The following is a 13367-nucleotide window of genomic DNA, read 5'->3' as shown; positions in this document are numbered from 1 at the left end:
GACAGGCAAGCAGCATGGGTACCCTCCGCAGTGGGCTAAGCTGTCTCTTCCCCCTCCTCGTCATGCTCCTCCACCTCCTCCTCCTCAACGCGCTGAGATATAGACAGGAGGGTGCTCTGACTATCCAGCGACATACTGTCTTCCTCCGCCTCCGTTTCCGAGCGCAAAGTGTCTGCCTTTATGCTTTGCAGGGAACTTCTCAAGAGGCATAGCAGAGGAATGGTGACGCTAATGATTGCAGCATCGCCGCTCACCATCTGGGTAGACTCCTCAAAGTTTCCAAGGACCTGGCAGATGTCTGCCAACCAGGCCCACTCTTCTGTAAAGAATTGAGGAGGCTGACTCCCACTGCGCCGCCCATGTTGGAGTTGGTATTCCACTATAGCTCTACGCTGCTCATAGAGCCTGGCCAACATGTGGAGCGTAGAGTTCCACCGTATGGGCATGTCACACAGCAGTCGGTGCACTGGCAGATTAAACCGATGTTGCAGGGTGGCAGCGTCCGTGTGGGACTTGCGGAAATGTGCGCAGAGCCGGCGCACCTTTCCGAGCAGGTCTGACAAGCGTGGGTAGCTTTTCAGAAAGTGCTGAACCACCAAATTAAAGACGTGGGCCAGGCATGGCACGTGCGTGAGGCTGCCGAGCTGCAGAGCCGCCACCAGGTTACGGCCGTTGTCACACACGACCATGCCCGGTTGGAGGCTCAGCGGCGCAAGCCAGCGGTCGGTCTGCTCTTTCAGACCCTGCAGCAGTTCGTGTGCCGTGTGTCTCTTCTCTCCTAATCTGAGTAGTTTCAGCACGGCCTGCTGACACTTGCCCACCGCTGTGCTGCCACGCCGCGCGACACCGACTGCTGGCGACGTGCTGCTGCTGACACATCTTGATTGCGAGACAGAGGTTGCGTAGGAGGAGGAGGAGGATTGTGGTTTAGTGGAGGAAGCATACACCGCCGCAGATACCACCACCGAGCTGGGGCCCGCAATTCTGGGGGTGGGTAGGATGTGAGCGGTCCCAGGCTCAGACTCTGTCCCAGCCTCCACTAAATTCACCCAATGTGCCGTCAGGGAGATATAGTGGCCCTGCCCGCCTGTGCTTATCCACGTGTCCGTTGTTAAGTGGACCTTGGCAGTAACCGTGTTGGTGAGGGCGCGTACAATGTTGCGGGAGACGTGGTCGTGCAGGGCTGGGACGGCACATCGGGAAAAGTAGTGGCGACTGGGAACCGAGTAGCGCGGGGCCGCCGCCGCCATCATGCTTTTGAAAGCCTCTGTTTCCACAAGCCTATCCAGGCTGATCAATTTGGCTATGTGCACGTTTAACGCTTGCGGGTGCGTGGCGGCGTACTTGCGCTTGCGCTCAAACACTTGCGCTAGCGACGGCTGGACGCTGCGCTGAGAGACATTGGTGGATGGGGCCGAGGACAGCGGAGGTGAGGGTGTGGGTGCAGGCCAGGAGACGGTAGTGCCTGTGTCCTGAGAGGGGGGTTGGATCTCAGTGGCAGGTTGGGGCACAGGGGGAGAGGCAGTGGTGCAAACCGGAGGCGGTGAACGGCCTTCGTCCCACCTTGTGGGGTGCTTCGCCATCATATGTCTGCGCATGCTGGTGGTGGTGAGGCTGGTGGTGGTGGCTCCCCCGGCTGATCTTGGCGCGACAAAGGTTGCACACCACTGTTCGTCGGTCGTCTGCACTCTCAGTGAAAAACTGCCAGACCTTTGAGCACCTCGGCCTCTGCAGGGTGGCATGGCGCGAGGGGGCACTTTGGGAAATAGTTGGTGGATTATACGGTCTGGCCCTGCCTCTACCCCTGGCCACCGCACTGGCTCTTCCAACCTGCCCTGCTGCTGCACTTGCCTCCCCCTCTGAAGACCTGTCCTCAGTAGGCTTAGCAAACCAGGTGGGGTCAGTCACCTCATCGTCCTGCTGCTCTTCCTCCGAATCCTCTGTGCGCTCCTCCCTCGGACTTACTCCAATTACTACTACCTGAATGATAGACAACTGTGTCTCATCGTCATCGTCCTCCTCACCTACTGAAAGCTCTTGAGACAGTTGCCGGAAGTCCCCAGCCTCATCCCCCGGACCCCGGGAACTTTCCAAAGGTTGGGCATCGGTCACGACAAACTCCTCCAGTGGGAGAGGATTCGGAACCATTGCTGCCCATTCTGGGCAGGGGCCCGAGAACAGTTCCTGGGAGTCTGCCTGCTCCTCAGAATGTGTCATTGTAATGGAGTGAGGAGGCTGGGAGGAAGGAGGAGCAGCAGCCAGAGCATTCAGAGTTGCAGCAGTGGACGGCGCAGAACTCTGGGTGGTCGATAGATTGCTGGATGCACTTTCTGCCATCCACGACAGGACCTGCTCACACTGCTCATTTTCTAATAAAGGTCTACCGCGTGGAGCCATTAATTGTGAGATTAATCTGGGGACGCCAGAAACGTGCCTCTCTCCTAATCCCGCAGCAGTCGGCTGCGATACACCTGGATCAGGAGCTCGGCCTGTGCCCACACCCTGACTTGGGCCTCCGCGTCCTCGCCCGCGTCCACGTCCTCTAGGCCTACCCCTACCCCTCAGCATGGTGTATTACCAGTAGTGCAGAAACAGAACGCTGTAATTAAATGTGCCGCTTATTGGCCTGTGGTTGGAGGCTGACTTCGCTTACGGAACGCACAGCAGAGCCAGGAAAGAATTTTGCGCAAGCCTGCTGTAACACTTAGCTGGCTGCGTATTAATTAAGACTTCTACCCCCAGCAGAGACGCAGTACAGTCAGGACGGTCACAGGCAGCCCAAATATATTTTTTTGTCCCAAATTTTTTGGGAAAAGCCCACTGCCTATATAGACAGTATACGTCTTTCACCTTTTTCACTGTCCCTGCCTCAGCACTACTGGCCCTATACTATGTAAAATTACTGCAGACTGAGGACGCAATGCTCTGCACGGCCGATATACAAAAAAAAATGTGCAACACTACAAAAAGCAGCCTCAACAGTACTGCACACGGTCAGATGTGGCCCTAAGAAGGACCGTTGGGTTCTTGAAGCCTAAAATAACTCCTAACACTCTCCCTATAGCAACTCCAGGAAGACAGCAGTTTCCCTGAACTATGTCAGAATGCATCTGTGGCGAGCCGCGGGAGGGGCCGATTTATATACTCGGGTGACACCTGATCTCGCCAGCCACTCACTGCAGGGGGGTGGTATAGGGCTTGAACGTCGCAGGGGGAAGTTGTAATGCCTTCCTTGTTTTTCTATTGGCCAGAAAAGCGCGCTAACGTCTCAGAGATATAAGTGAAAGTAATTCGAACATCGCGTGGTGCTCGCCTCTAGTAACAAGCATCTCGAACACGCTAATACTCGAACGAGTATCAAGCTCGGACGAGTACGTTCGCTCATCTCTAATAATAAATTGTTCCTGTGGTGCATAATTTATCTGTAACAGAACACTTACATTGCAGGGAGCACAAGGGGCTCCTTAGTATAAATAGTTCCTATAGGAGTTTATAGACCCTTTGGAACACAATATTATCTCTCTTGTAGCACTATGGTATTGCAGCAAGCACAGATGCTCCTCCGGATGAACAGTTTGGATTCCGTTAATGTGAGCGTCCAGCAGAATAACACTGAATCATTTGCAGTCGTTTTATGTCACCTTGCAGAGCTGCACGCAGAACAGGTGAGTATAGTGTTTTAATGAGCGCATTGTTTTACATGAGTAAAAGTATGGGTTAATTGTAAAGGGCTGTGTATTTCCCTTACATAATTACATGTTGGTAATGTATGCATTCGTTTTGCAGGGCTGTTTTTCTGCTGCTTCTGAGATTTTAAAACATCTAAAAGAGAGGTTCCCTCCAAACTCCCAGCATGCAAAGGTGAAATTTTGCACATTCATATTTGTCCCCCTTTCTTCGAAATATTCTTTTTATTTCCATACAAATCTAAAATCTTTCTCTTTTCAGCATGTACTTTCTGTTCCTATGTTACATACATACATGTTTAGATGTTGCTGTGGAGCAAACCCTTACAGAAACTATTGTTTAACATAAATTTATACTTTTTATGTTTTGTGAGGAAAGTATATATAATTTTTTTTTTGTAAATGTTTTTTAATATTTTCCCACGCCATGCCATTAGTGGAAAATAATTTTCATGCTATGTCATACATATACTTTCTGATGATTGCCTGTGTACAGCAGGTACCCAACGTCAGTGGGAGTTCAGCTGTGATTGACAACCACCCTATTGGCTTGGATTTGTGATGCTGGCCGTTAAACCCTTTGAAAAACTCTTCTCTTTGGTCTGTCACTGGTAGACCTGGCATCACTATTGCTCAGATCGATCTTTTTGTACTTGATGGTTTTAAGCCCTAACTAATGATTATAGACATTACATAATGTCTATAGTTTATAGAAATAAAGTTCCCTAGTGGAAAATTGTCAAGATAATACAATTAATTGAACCTTTTTTAAAAGTTCTGGCTGGTGGAGTGCTTGGAGACAGAAACAAATAAAGATTCTCTTGGCTCTTAAAGGGCTTGTGCCAGAATTAAGTTTTATTCCCTGTCTGAGTGGTGGTGGTCTCACCGCTGAGACCCCCACTGATACCAAGAATGGGAGACCTATGTTTCCCTCTTCTCATCACTGCTGGGTCACTTATCCCACTCGCATGGACGGCAGATTAAATGAATTGATGGACATGCATGCATGGACACTGCTTCTGTTTCTGTGGGGCTGACTGATATAACTGAATGCTTCTGCTCTGCTATTGTCGGCAGTTCTGTTGAAAATGTACGGAGCAGCATCATATCTGTGTGGTGAACGCTTCATTCAATCTCGCTGCGCTGTGTTCAGTGAGGAAAAGGGAAACAGAGCCCCCATTCTTTGGAACGGCGGGGGTCGCAGCAGTCAGACTTTTATCACCTATCCAGATAGATGATAAAACTTTAATTCTTGAAGGCCAAAATTTTCTCAGTCTTACAGGGTTAAAATGTACCTCCTGTTCTAAGCATCTGTGAATTCGGTTGATTTACCGAATTCCAGGTCATCGGAAAGAATTGATGGTTTTGTGTATGGCAGGTTTACAATTGTGTACATTTACACACAGATGATCACTCAAAATTCGTCAGAAACTGACAGTTTTAAGCGATCTCTTAACAGTAGCTAACTAGCTTCGTTTGCATGTATTTAAAGAACAGCAGGTGGTCTGTTCTCTAAATACATCGCTATTGTTCTCCAGCGGGACAGCAGCTGAAAGAATGTTATCAGCGCTACCCGCAGAGAACTCTTCCTGCGGACCCCTCTTATCAGGGCTTTTGAGTGAATTTTGAGCGATAATCGTGTGTGTAAAAGGGCCTTAAGAGCTATCCTATTTGCATATGTAAAATAGGAATCACAGTTTTAATTTGAGTTTTCCAGGTCCATACAGGAATTTTTTTTTTTTGATAATGAAAAGCAATTATAGTAAACTTCCTGTGGCCTGATATAAGAAGCTGTTCAAGCATTCTGAACTATATGAGAGTGTACTTGATAATGACATGAAGCTGTGTAGTTTAATGGCCCTTTTACACATACCAAGAAATGCACAATTCTCGTTTGCCCGAGCGAACAAGCTGGTGGTGTCATCACCAGCTCGTTTGCGCTTGTGCAGCCTGTTTAGACAGGCAGACCATTGTTAAGAATTGTTCACTTCTCATTCAGTGTTTCACATTCCTACGTGAAACACTGAGTGGGAAGTGTTTAGATGCATTGAAAAGTGAATGAGAACGATTGTTTTTATGATGGCTAAAACTGAATGACGAATGAAAAGTGAACAATTCTCATTCGTAGTTCAGTCATTGGCTCACGTTTAACCCCTTCCTGCTCCATGACGTACCTGTACGTCATGGAGCGGCTGGGTATGTATGAAGAGAGGTCGCGCGGCAACCTCTCTTCATACAGTGCGGGCGTCAGTTGTTTATAACGGCTGACACCCGCGGGCAATAGCCGCGATCGACCACCGCGGCTACTGTTAATTCTGACAGCGGCATTTAAATCCCCCCCCCCCCCCCCCCGCGGTGAGATCGGGGGAGCCGTGCAGGTGTCATGGCAGCCGGGGGCCTACCAGACTGCCTATCAAGCCATCCCCGTGGCCAATTTTTGAACAATAATTGTTACCTTTTAAACGCTCCATAAGATAAAATGAGTTTTAATCTGAATATGTGGTTACTTAGACTTCAGTTCTGAAAGCTTCCAACCTGTTCATGGGATCTCAGTCTGTCAAGATTTCAGGTGATTGTGCTGAACTGTTTATTGGCACTCCAATTTTACTCACTTGTACAATGTCTTTGCTTCATGATGCTTCAGCCTTAACGTCTGCTTCTGATAAAAAGCAATTTATTGGTTTCAGTATTTCTCAATTTAGACTGATTTGACTCAAATTGTTTGTGGTGTTTGTACAGGTAAACAACTTATTTTAATTATTTGCTGACTATTTTTCTCAGCTATGGATGCTGTTTGATCAGAAGATACAATTTGACCGTGCTATGAATGATGGGAAGTATCACATTACTGAATCGCTTGTGACAGGAATTACGGCCCTTGATAGTGTTGAGGGATTGTACAGGTATATCAAGCTGCTGAGATAATTTGTGCTCCTTAATGTGATGTAAGTAGGAACACTTCTTAACTACTTTACTTTTATTCTTAGGAAAGCCATTGTTCTAAAGGCACAAAACCAAACGGCAGAAGCTCATAAGATTCTACAGGTGCTACTGACTCACTGTCAGAAAATAAAGAATATGGAAATGGTTATAAGGTTAGTTACACATGTATGTATAGCGCTGCCAGTCGTACTGTGTTCTGATTTAGTTTAAGGTACCTCTACAAGGGACGACCGCTGTCCCACACACTACTGCTAGCACTCCTATACTTTACACAGGAGCGATACTGTGAATGGCAGCTAGGGTTGCCACCCGGCCGGCAATTCACCGGCCTGGCCGGTGTTTTGCCCGCCAGTATTTTTATTTTTTTTTACCGGCCATATTACAGGCTGTTTTTTGGTTGTTTTTTTTTCCAAACATATTTTTTATTTTAAAATTTTGCAAATATTTTCCATTACAATTGAAAAAAGAGAGAGAAATAATCTTAATAAAATAATACAGAAACAAATCATCTTGGAAAGATACAATGACATATTAAACATATTGATCTCCTGTACCACTTTCCTGCCAAAGTTTACTCAGTATTTTCAATCCTCCCATTAATGTTTGTATAAATATGTGAGTTTCAAATTAAACAAAAATAAAACATAATAAAATGTAAAAGAAAAGGAAATAACCAGAAGGGGGTACTTTCAATATTTCTGTCCCCCTTTCCTCCTACTGTCCCCGTCCAGACCCTATCCTATGCCTCATGTTCTGTTTCGGTCCGTCCCGTTATCCTGCCTTCTACTGATTTTCAGTCTTCCCAGAGTTTCTCTAGCCTCCTCTATTAGGTACCAGGTTGTATACTGAAATGGCGTCACTATCTTTCTAATTTCTTGGTCGGTGTAGTGTGACTGGAGGAAGATCTGCCATTTTTTGAAAAATGTTTTTGCTGCCTTCTCTGTGTCTCTGTCTCCACTCGTTCCATGCTTAATAGGTGTTTAACCCCTTAACGACTGCCCCATCGGGAAACTACGTCCTCAGAAAGTGGGCCTTAATCCTAGAGGACGTAGTTTTATGCATCCTCTTTGGATTGATGCCCACTGGCCTGAGGACGTGACAGCTCCATGCTGTCGGTGCCTGCAGGTAGCCGACAGCATGGAGCTGTCATCCCAGGATGCGGGCAGTCCCCCCCGGCATTGCGATCGGCGCTATAAAATGAATAGCGCCGATCGCAAAAAAGTAAATAAAAAAGTGTAAAAAAGTAGTAATTCAGCTGCTATGATGGATCGGATCCATCACGGCAGCTGAAAATACTCACACGGCTTGTCGGCGGTGTCCCCCGGAGATCTGGTCCTCCCGGACCCGCCGGCGGCCTTCTGCGCATGCGCGCCTGACGATGACGTCACGCGCACGCGCAGAAGCCCGGGTGTCCCCGGCAAATTTAAAATCTCCTGGCTCCCGGCTCCTGAAGGTAGCCGGGAACCAGGAGGTGTTACCGGGGACCACTGTGAGCGGTCCCCGGGCCCGCGATCACCGCTATCCATTGCGATAGCGGTGATCGCGAAAAAGTTTAAAAAGTAAAACAAAAGTAAAGTTTCACCTCCCCTCATGGATCGGATCCATGAGGGGAGGTGAAGATACTCACCCCCGGTCCTCTGCGATGTCCCGATGTCCCGGGACCCGAAATCCCCGTCTGCGCATGCGCGCCCGATGATTGACATCGGGCGCGTGCACAGAGGGGCTCGAGCCCCGGGAAATTCAAAATTGCTCTGCTCCTGGCTGCCATGTGTAGCCAAGAGCAGAGGGATGTCACCAGGGACATGATCACTGTCATCCAATGGATGACAGTGATCATGTAAAGTAAAAAAAAGTGCAAAAAGTTAAAAAAAATAAATAAAAGGGGTAAAAGGTAAAAAAAAAAAAAAGTGCAAAAAGTTAAAAAAAAGTTTTAAAAAGTTAAAAAAAAGCTTGCGTTTCATCTCCCCCCACGGATCATATCCGTGAGGGAGGATGAAATGACGTACCTAAGGCCTGCGGATTTATCCGCGGACCTCAACCCAGCTTCTGCGCACGCGCCCGTCACCAATGTGGCAGGCGCATGCGCAAAAGCCGTGGTTTTTTAAAATCTCCCTGCTCCTGGCTACAAAACTTAGCCGAGAGCCTGGAGATTTCACGGGGGGCCGCGGTGAGCGGTTTCTGATCACGTGTTCACCGTTATCCAAAGAATAATGGCGATCACGTAAAAGTTAAAAAAAGGTGAAGCTTCATCTCCCCTCACTGATGTGATCGGTGAGAGGAGATAAAATTTTTTAACGGAGGCCTCCATATTTGCACCCCGACGCAATCTTCTTCCGTGAACTTTCCCGTATTCTGCGCATGCGACCGCTGGCAAAACACCGGACACATGTGCAGGAGTCGGGGAGCCCAGGAAACTTAATATCTCCTTGCTCTCGGCGACCAACGGTCACCGAGAGCCTGGAGCAGTGACGGGTGGCCTCGTTGAGCGGTCCCCGGTCACGTGAAAAAATGGTAGCGATCTACCTTTGGCCGGTCTCACATGACCGGATAGGAATTACGGATTCCGCATGCGTTTGATTAGCGGTATTACGCAGATCAATCGCATTGGATTACACAATTCCGCTCACATTAGCGGGTTGGAATTGCGTAATTCACTCGCAGAAAAGAGAACGCAGCAGGTTCTATTTTACCGCGGATATCCGCAACATAGAGCCCATTGTGCTCCGTGGTCGTGGATATACCCGCAGCCCATACGCAACTACGTTGTATACGGGCTGCGGGTACCCGCGTCATCGCTAAGCGACGGTGCGGGAAATACAAACAACAACAAAAAAAGTGTACTGCGCATGACCGCCCGTGTAAGTAGGCAGTTATGCGCAGTACATTACGCGGCCGTACGCAGGGTCACAGCCAGGCTCACAGCCGGGATCCACCTACGGCTGTGTGAGCCCGGCGTTATTCAGACCGCTACCTGTAATACGCAATTTACAAGAAGCCCCGGGAATGCTCGCCTTCATGCAGTTCCAGGAGCAGCTTGTTGAGCGCCTTCTGTGTGAGACCGCCGCACCTCATCAAGCTTACGGAGACTCACAGAGCGCCACTTTTTACACCCCATCCCCGCCACTGAGGTCAAAAAATGACTCCCAAAAAGCATGAGAGGAGGGGGGATACCCGGTTTTATTGCCCCATGTGCCCATCCCAACCAGCCTCCATAATTACCCGTCTTTGGAAATACTACACAATTCACATTATTACTTTTATCTAAGATTTGGGGAACGCCGAAAAGGGCATGGAGGGGGAGGGGGGGATTTTAGGAAGTCAATTTTTATTCCGCACAAATGAGCAATGGGGCCTGGAATGTATTCAGTTATGCCCTGCAATCCAACTGGTGTTCCCTCCATTACAGGCCTTGCCATGTTTCCTGTAAGTGAATTAGGGCCACAATTGGTATGTTTTTGAACACGGGACAAACGGGGGTATCCATTTTGGGGTGAACGTCTTCATTCCTATGTAAACTGTACAAAAAAAAAGTTTTTAAATTGACAAAATTGCCAAAAAAATGAAAATTGTAATTTTTTTCTTCTGCTTTGCTGAAATTTATTCAAATACTGTGTGGTCAAAATACGCAGTACACCCCTAGATGAATTCATTAAGGGGTCTAGTTTTTAAAATGGGGATATTTGTGGGGGTCTTTATAGTTTTGGACGCTCAATGACTCTATAAGTGGGCAATGGGGCCTGGAATTTATTCCGTTGTACCCTAAAATCCAACGGGTGCTCCTTCCATTATAGGCCTAGCCATGCGTCCTTTAAGTAGATTAGGGCCACAAGGGGTATGGTTCTGAACACGGGACAAACAGGGGTATCCATTTTGGGGTGAAAGTCTTCATCCCTATGTGTGCTGTACAAAAAAAACAGTTTTTAAATTGATACAACTGCCAACAAAATGAAAATTGTAATTTTTTTCCTACTGCTTTGCTTAGATTTATTCAAAAATTGTAGGGTAAAAATACACAGTACACCCCTAGATAAATTCGTTAGGGGGTCTAGTTTTCAAAATGGGATCATTTGTGGGGGTTCTCTGTCGTTTTGGCCGCTCAAGGGCTCTACAAGTGTGCAATGGGGTCTAAATCACCTTCATGCTAAATTTCTGTTCTGAAAGCCACCGACTACTCCTTTCATTTTGGGCCCCGTTGTGCATCCAGACAAAAGATTAGGGCCACAATGGGTATGTCTCTGAACACGGGACAAACAGGGGTATCCACTTTGGGGTGCAAGTCTTCATTCATGTGTGTGCTGTACCAAAAAAGCAGTTTTTAAAACGACAGAATTGCCAAAAAAACGAAAATCACAATTTTTTCCTTTTGCTTTGCTTCAATTCATTCAAAAACTGTGGGCTCAAAATGGGCAGTACACCCCTAGATAAATTCATTAAGGGGTCTAGTTTTCAAAATGGGGTCATTTGTGGGGGTTCTCTTTGATTTTGGCCGCTCAAGAGCTCTACAAAAGTGCTATGGGCCTAAAACTCCTTCAAGGAAAATCTATGTTCTTAAAGCCACCGACTACTCCTTTCGTTTTGGGCCCCATTGTGCATCCAGACATAAGATTAGGGCCACAATGGGTATGTCTCTGAACACGGGAGAAACAGGGGTATCCATTTTGGGATGAAAGGCTTCATTCATGCGTGTGCTGTACAAAAAAAGCTGTTTTTAAAATGACAGAATTGACAAAAAAAATGAAAATCACAATTTTTTCCTTTTGCTTGGCTTGAATTCATTCAAAAACTGTGGGGTCAAAATGGTCAGTACACCCCTATATAAATTCGTTAAGGGGTCTAGTTTTCAAAATTGGGTCACTTGTGGGGGTTCTCTTTGGTTTTGGCCACTCAAGAGCTCTACAAAAGTGCTATGGGGCCTAAAACGCCTTCAAGCAAAATTTATGTTCTGAAAGACACCGACTACTCCTTTCATTTTGGCTCCCGTTATGCATCCAGACATAAGATTAGGGCCCCAATGGGTATGTTTCTGAACACGGGAGAAACGGGGGTATCCATTTTGGTGTGTAAATCCTCATTTTCATGGGCTCTATAGGAAAAAAATATGTCTTTAAAATGACATATTTGCAAAAATATGAAATTTTATTTTTTGTCCCCTAAATTGAACTAATTCCTGAAAAGAACTGGTGGGGTCAAAATACTCATGACACCCCTCAGTGAATACACTAAGGGGTGTAGTTTTTAAAATGGGGTCATTTGTGGGTGTATCTATTATTCTGACACTTATGAGCCTCTGCAAACTTGGCTTGGTGCAGGAAAACAAAGTGCTCCTCAAAATGCTGAAAAGTAATGTTAAATTTGTACGTCCTCTAAATGGTTAAAAAAAACACAAAAGTTTTTCAAGTGTGCATTCAGAATAAAGTAAACAGATGGAAATACATATCTTATCAAAATTTTGTACAGTATGTTTGGACATATTTGAGATATTACGGTTGAAAATGTGAAAAAATGACAATTTTTTCAAAATTTTTCCAATATTGGTACTTTTAATAAATATACACAAATTATATCGGTCTCTTTTTACAATCTAAAGGAAGTACAACATGTGGTGAAAAAACAATGTCAGAATCACTGGGATATGTAAAGCCTTTACGGAGTTATGCCACGTTGAACGACGCATGTCAGATTTCCAAAATTTGGCTCCGTCACTAAGGCGCAAACAGGCTTCGTCACTAAGGGGTTAAGTTGGGCTACCAGCTCTGTTATTCCTGGGATTGTTTGCAGAAGCCAATGCTTGAGCCGAAGTCTTTTCGCTAGTAGAAGAACTATGTGGATAATTCTAGGAAATTTTAGAGGAGTAGATCCGTCTGGCCCTGTCCTCTCGTCATTGTGGAAGATTACCATTTCTGTCTCCCTGGGTATAAGGCCGCTATTTTTGAATACCAACCCTGACCGCCCATCTGACACCGAGGCTGGTATTCTCAGTGATTCCCAACCGGGTTGCCGCAGCTCCCTGCTGGTAATCACACTGGGGGGTGTCTAATATTTACCTACCACTGGCATTCCGGTGTGCTTGTGGGTCCCTGTCGCTCCTGCAGGCTGCCGCGATGTCCTCCATGCCAGCAGAGCATTTCTTTCTGGAAGCGGGGCTTGAATTCCCTCCCTCCAGCAAAGATAATGCTCTGATTGGCTAACCAGCTCCGGCGTCAGCCAATGAAAGTCATTAACGTCATTGAATGGCTGTGATTGGCTAACCCAGCGCCGGCTTCTAATTTCCTGACATCGGCGCTGGCTAGCCAATCAGAGCATTATCTTTGCTGGAGTCGGGGAGTACTGGTGGTTTTTCTTTAAGTGTAGTGTAGTGTAGTTAGGGTTTATTTTTGTGTACATTTTTTCCCCCAGAATTTAGGGTGGGAAGTAGGGGGTGTGTCTTATGGTATATAGGTTGGGGGGAACTATTACTACTGAGGGAGTTACTATTATTGCTGATAGGGGGGTTACTATTGGGGTGGGGTGGTAAATATTGCTGAGGGGAGTTAATTTTGCTGGGGGGGTTAATATTGCTGAGGGGGGTTACTATTATTGTGGGGTTAATATTATTACTGAGGGGGTTTAATATTATTGTGGGGTTAATATTACTGTGGGGGGGTCGCTATTTCTACTGAGTCCACTGTGGGGGATCGCCATTTCATCTTGGGCCGCTATGTCAAGTGATGCAGCAGCCAGCGAGGCCGCGATCACTAG

At 46.7% G+C, this 13367-nt stretch overlaps 1 protein-coding gene across 1 annotated transcript in view; it reads left to right on the top strand.

Moving 5' to 3' along the window:
• ANAPC5 (anaphase promoting complex subunit 5) overlaps window positions 1-13367 on the top strand; it is a 58327-nt gene that overhangs the window by 27381 nt on the left and 17579 nt on the right. The window contains exons 11-14 of the mRNA XM_066603277.1: window positions 3530-3665; window positions 3787-3861; window positions 6468-6589; window positions 6674-6781. Of these exons, the coding sequence (XP_066459374.1) occupies window positions 3530-3665; window positions 3787-3861; window positions 6468-6589; window positions 6674-6781 (441 nt within the window). The remainder of the gene's footprint in view (window positions 1-3529; window positions 3666-3786; window positions 3862-6467; window positions 6590-6673; window positions 6782-13367) is intronic.

The sequence above is a fragment of the Eleutherodactylus coqui genome, chromosome 5 (assembly GCF_035609145.1).
Source record: "Eleutherodactylus coqui strain aEleCoq1 chromosome 5, aEleCoq1.hap1, whole genome shotgun sequence".
NCBI classification, from domain to species: domain Eukaryota; kingdom Metazoa; phylum Chordata; class Amphibia; order Anura; family Eleutherodactylidae; genus Eleutherodactylus; species Eleutherodactylus coqui.
This window is presented reverse-complemented; position numbering and strand designations above follow the sequence as displayed.